Genomic DNA, 6454 nt, shown 5'->3' with positions numbered 1-6454 from the left:
GCCACCCTAGACCCTAGATGATAGGTTAGGTGGTTCCGTCGACCCCGAGCCACCCTAGACCCTAGATGATAGGTTTAGGTGGTTCCGTCGACCCCGAGCCACCCTAGACCCTAGATGATAGGTTTAGGTGGTTCCGTCGACCCCGAGCCACCCTAGACCCTACATGATGCCTTTAGGTGGTTCCGTCGACCCCGAGCCACCAAAACCCTAATTGATAGGTTTAGGTGTTTTCGTTGACCCCGAGCCACCAAAACCCAAAGTGCTTCTTTTTTAGCCTAGACCTTAACAACATATACAACAATGTATACAACAATATATCCAGCAATATATCCAGCAACAGTGTTACTCTATCCAATAGTATGCACCATTGTCATGAACATATCAATCATAAAAAGATATAAAAAGAACCAACCATCCACATGAACATAGTCCATTCCAGGCATTGATTAACTAATAAATAGCAAGATCACATCCATCCACATGAACAAAAGCCAGCTCCAGAAATGGCATTAACTAATAAATAAATCCATCCATCCACATGAACAAAAGCCATATATGGCATTGATTCTTAAAGTACACCAGCAAAGTACAATAAGAGCACCAGCAAAGTACACTGAGAGCACCAGCAAGATCACATTGTACCATAGGATGCAAGAACACACATGAAGTATCTAGTTTTGAACATTACATGGCACATGTGCCATTTAGTGGTTACCACTTGCATAGAAGTAGGCTCTCGATCCTCTGTTTCTACCACCAGAAGGTGGAGTAGAAGTAGATGTAGAGGGAGCAGTAGATGTGGAGGGACCAGATTGCCTTGGGGCAGAGAATGTACCTCTCCCTCTCCCAGCACCTCTCCCAGCACCTGGTGCAGCACCTCTACCAGCACCTCTAGCAGCACCAGTCCCAGCAGCTGCAGCCCCTCTCCCAGCTCCTCTCCCAGCTCCTCTCCCAGCTCCTGTTCCAGCTGTTGGTGTTGTTGTAGGAGTTGGATGAGAAGTTGTTGATGCTTGTGTAGTAGCAGCAGCACCAGCATTGGAATTCCTTGCAAGAGGCTTGCATAAACAAAGAAGGAAAATGAGTTAGTACTTAAAAAAATAGAATGTACAAGAAGGAAAACCTGTTACTACTTATTAGAGGATTACCACATGTTTGTTCTTCCTCAAAGCCAGCTCAGGCTTCAACTGCTTGTTGCAGCTTGTGTACCTATGTCCTTGCAGTCCACAATTGCCACATGTTATAGTCCCCATTCTTGATGTCTCCTTAGGCTTTGGGACTTCAAATTTCCCCTTGATCCTCTTCTCTTTCTTTCTTCCTCTCTTCACTTTAAATGCAGGTGGGTCAATGTCTGGACCAGGTGTCCTTGTCCAGTCATGCTCACCAGGAACTGGATAGATCATTGGTTCATAAGCTGCCAGATAAATTTCTTTCTTGAAGAACTTGCTGACATAATCCTCTGGTTTTCTTTTGGCCTTGTTTATTGTTGAGATGGCATGGTTACATGGGATGCCACTTAGGTCCCATTTTCTGCACCCACATGCGTGCATTTGCAAGTTAACAGCATGGGTTTGCTGCCCACTTGTAACTTGCCACAAGTCCACACCAGCTTGAATTGGTTTGCAATATTTGGCCCTCTCCTTCTCAACCTCTAGCTTCTCACTATAATGGGGTGTTATGTCCCATCTAGCTTTCTTTCCACTCTCCCTATTCCTATGCCACCTCACCATCTGCTTATCCTTTATTCCATCACACATTGTCCTAATTGGTTTCTTCCTAACATCTAGGACATACTTGTTGAACACCTCAGATAAATTGTTAACTACAAGGTCAGTCTTGCAGTTTGTGTCAAATGCATGCCTTGCCCATGTTTTCTTGGGTATTTGACAAAGCCACTCCCAAGCTTGCTCACACTCAGCTCTAAGGTCATTCATTGCAATGTTAAATTTGTGTTCACTATATGCATAGGCAGCATTATCCATACACTTTTTCAGATCTCCCCCCCTAAACCTAGCATTTTGGAAGTTTGCATAGATATGCCTAAGGCAGAACCTTTGGTTGCACTTAGGAAAGACAACATTCACTGCATTTAGTAGGCCCTGGGACACACAATTAAACTAGCTAAGCTACTATCTAGCACAAAACAACCATATAGGAACAATGACATAAGATGCAAGCACATACCTTTTGTCTATCTGACATTATTGTATATGGACCAAACCTTCCCACTTCTCCTCCTAGGCAGATTTTAAGTTGGTGTAGAAACCAACACCAGTTAGGTGTGTCCTCTTGCCCAACAATACCAAATGCTAGTGGGTATATATTGTTGTTGCCATCTCTACCAGTGGCAGCAAGTAGTTGAGCACTAGTAGTTAACTTAATGAAGCACCCATCAACACCTGAGCAAGCAAATTCAGTATTAAAAACATTCAAATGCATTTCTAGATGAAACAATATGTAACTAATGCACAAGGTGAACAAACTAACCAATGAATGGTCTGCACCCCTTGAGAAACCCCTCCCTTGCTCCATTGATGCAATAGGACATAGCATGGAATCTTGGACCTGGATGGGGGATTTTTTCAGTGGGTGTTGGAGTTACAGTAGTGACTACTACTCTACTCCCAGGGTTTGTATCCATCACTGTCTGAGCATAGTCTTTCAACCTAGGGTATTGCTTCTTGTGGTCTCCTAGCACAGCATCAATAGCTAGGTTCTTTGCCCTATATGCCATTGACTTGGGCACATCCACACCATACTTCTCCATGCAGGCATCAATCAAAGTCTGAATGCCAGTTGTTAGATCAGATCTGAACAGTGACTCATACTTCTGTGCAAGCCACTTGGCACTTACCCTTGTTGTCTCTGTACTAATAGGGCAAGTGTGCTTAATTCTCATCTTCTTAATTACAAAAGTAGTTTCACCTTTTATAACTGCTACCACCATAAAGAAGTTGCAATGTTTTTGGTTGCATTCTACAATTATTCTTTGATCTGAGTTCCTATGATATTTGAAGTTTCTGCCTTGAGTGATGTGTAAGTTCAACAAAGCCTCTCTGAATTGATGTTGATCCTTGAAACACATCTGTAGACATAATTGCTCATGTGGTGCCTCCATTTTCTCATTGTACCATTTTCTAGGAGGCCTCTGCTTTGCCCTGCTCTTCCTTTTCTTTGGCAGCACAAATGCCAATGGCTCATAACCATCATCATCAGCCTCCTTCAACAATCCTCTCTGTTCTTCATCAGATGAAGGTTGGAAATCAGGTTCCTCCTCTTGAACTACACTTGAATGTGTCCTTGTTGTAGGCCCTTTCCTAACTGGAAGCTTCTGTTTCTTCTTCTTCTTCTCTTCATGTACAATTACAGTTTCTTCATCCTGTGAAACAACCTTGTCATCTTCATCCATTTCAAAAGGTTCCTCAACCTCTGTGTCACCAGAGTAATGCACCATTTCTTCCTCCTCGGATTCTTCGTCATCTGTTTCTTCCTCTTCTACTTCATCATACTCTCTCTGTTTCTTTCCCTCATCCATCTCTATGTCATCAGCATCACCCATATAAAAAGGGTTTACATCACTGTCATCTTCACCTTCACAATCAGAACCACCACTGCCATCATATCCCTCTTCTTCTTCTATTTCCAAAACAGCTTTCAGTTTTCCTTTTACATTCTTGCTCTCTTGTGTGCAAACACCAGTACCATGAGCTACTAAACTGCAGCTGCTACTCTGACTTTCAAAGGCAACTCCTTCTTCATCAACAACATAGATGGGTGGCTCACTGAGATCATATAACACAACAGTGGATAATTCTTGCCTCGGAAACTTGCTGCAAGGAGGTGGACATGCCCTCACTAGCAAATTTAAAACCTTACACTCCTCAACCTGCCTCTTTACTAGTTGCAACTCAGCATTACTCTCTACCATCTCCAATCCCTTCTCCCCTAAATCTGGATTCTCAATGTGAAACAGCAGATCATATTCACTAAATCCTTGAGTTTCCATCACTGCAATCATATTCAGGTATGTTACATCTGAACTGCAGAGCTTCAGCTCTAACATTTCTGAAGCATCAAAAAAGAACCTAACATCCAAAATGTCATCATACAAACTGCAAAATGAAATAACAGACAAAATTGGTTAATAAACAATTTTACTTAACATATTGTCTAACATATAAACAAAGATTTCTTTCAGTTAACATATAAACAGAGTTTTGTTTAGGTTAACATATACACAAGTTAACATATAAACAGAGCTTTGTTTACCCTAGCTAGGTAACACCTAATGCTGCTCTAGTTAGGACCACTATACTACTCTGCTCTAGTTAGGCCTAGCAATTAGAGTGCTAAACATGCAGGCAGTACACTCTAACCCTAATCCCCAATTTCAGTGAGCAAGAATGGAGCAAGAATGTAACAGTGGAGCACTTACAGAACACCACCGAAGCCATGAGTCCAGTGATGGGCGGTGCTAGGGTTGTCCACCCAAATTCGCGCCATCCGCAGCCTCTGCTCCATCGACAACGCCGGCTCCGCAAAATCTTCCTCCGCGCTACTGTACTCCGAGCTGGAGTAGCCGCCACTGCCATCGAAGCGGGGGAGGTCGCCGCCGCTCGCATCGCCCAGGCCATCGCAGCCTGCCGGAGTCGCCGAGGCCATCGTCGCCTAGGGCACGGCAGCCGCGGGGGAGAGGAGGGCACAGCGGCCGCGGGGGAGAGGAGGGCACAGCGGTCGCGGGGGAGAGGAAGGCACAACAGCCGCGGGGGAGAGGAGGGAGGTGACAGCGCCTGAGCTGTTCGATCGATGGCTACGGCGGCGTGGTGCGGCGGCGGCGGGGCGGGCGGGGAGGCAGCCGCCGGCGAGGTGCGAGGAAAAGGACATGGCAGCGCGGGGTCGGGGTCGGTCGCGCCAACGGGCCGAGCCGGCCTCGTCCGAGTCAGCGCGCAGCCAGCGCAGGCGACGCGCGCACTGGCCAGCGTGGTGCCTGACGGGCGGGCCCAACCGGTCAGTTTCCCTGTCAATACGTATAAACATCACTTTTAGCCTCTTTTGCAACGTCTCGCCTCAAAGTTGGTACTGACACGTAAAAATTACCAATCTTGATATCAATCTGCTTCCAATGCCCCAATTGTGGTACTTCTGTGCAATTTACTCCACAGAGATAGAAGCGAGTGTAACGTTGTCTCTTCATTTACCATGGTCTTTCCTCACAAGTTATGTCATCAATAACTACAATATTGATGCAAGATATATGGATATTAGTTTGATCGCCCAGTGTATAATGTGATTAACCATCATAACATCAATCATATAAAAAATGCAATCACACACACACACAATTATTTTCACCAGTACAGCACAATGATCCAATGTAATGAGTGAAATTTGTTGAGAGAAACCAAGCATTGAGTGACTTGGTAGCAGGGACAAACAACAGAACGACATGGAGACGGTGATGTCGATGATGTGGCAGGTGATACTGATGAGCCCATCGTCGTAGTCCATGAGTGAGCTAGGGTCCATCCAGATGTCGAAGGATCCAGGATTGATGGATGCCGTCGATGTCGTGGCTGCGGCTCGCCTCAAACTGGACTGAAATAATTCAGAATTAGTACAAGCACAAGCACGGATGGTAGTAGTTAGTTACCTTACTGCAGGGCATGTGGTAGTGGCCGAGCGTGTAGCGAAAGATCATAGGAGACAACAAAAACGAAGGCGTTGAAGAGCGCCCAAGCACTAACTCGCCGGACAGCACCGGGGAACGGGTACGAACAACGTCTTCTTGGCCATGGTCACTCCAAGGCAGCAGATGATGTGTCTTGCCGTCCATAGTGGATCCAAGTTTTTTTTTTTGTAGGGAGTCCATGGACCCAGGCACCAAGCTAGCTAGGACGAAATCAACAACAACACGCAGTTAGTTTGTTCCCTTGTTCAATTTCGATTTCTGTGAAGATCAGTAGATCATAAGTACCTACTGAAACAATCATCCAGATTGTTTATATAAGAGATTACCAAAACGGCAAAGCCGTCCATGAATGCAGAGCAGACCCGAACAATGAACCAATGGAAAAAAGTACCTAAAAAGCACCCTTACCAAAGAAAGATAAAGAACTGAATACCAAACTGCTCCTTTCACCTTGAAAGATTAATCTAAATATCCACTGATAACTAACCAAGCAAGCAAGAACTCGAACGAATGCTTTGTCGGAGAAGGACCAGATGATGTGAAGTAGAAGAAGAAAGACGAAGCGACGTACCAGAGTCGACGCTCCTGCTGCTGGGGCCGAACACCTTGATCTTGCGCTTGAGATCGACCTTGGACGGCAACGACAAGGCGAGGCTCAGCTTCTTGGGCAGCCCAACGTCCTCCTTGTGAACTGACGCACAAGAACCCATGTCCGGTGTCTTCCCGGCTTTTGTGCTTTTCAGGGCTTGCAAGTCCTCCACCGTGGTC

General features: G+C 45.5%; 1 protein-coding gene across 2 annotated transcripts; it reads right to left on the bottom strand.

Moving 5' to 3' along the window:
* Window positions 1–5174: 5174 nt before the first annotated feature.
* On the bottom strand, window positions 5175–6454 carry LOC123100431 (uncharacterized; the record flags this gene model as incomplete). 2 transcript variants are annotated; one of them, XM_044522370.1, is given in 3 exon segments in its annotated part: window positions 5175–5592; window positions 5653–5886; window positions 6258–6454. In XM_044522370.1, coding segments are annotated over 3 exon segments (453 nt in total). In that variant the 3' UTR covers window positions 5175–5512.

This window comes from Triticum aestivum, chromosome 4D (assembly GCF_018294505.1).
Source record: "Triticum aestivum cultivar Chinese Spring chromosome 4D, IWGSC CS RefSeq v2.1, whole genome shotgun sequence".
In the NCBI taxonomy this organism is placed as follows: Eukaryota; Viridiplantae; Streptophyta; class Magnoliopsida; order Poales; family Poaceae; genus Triticum; species Triticum aestivum.
The sequence above is the reverse complement of the archived record's forward strand: the minus strand, read 5'-3'. Positions and strand labels throughout refer to the sequence as shown.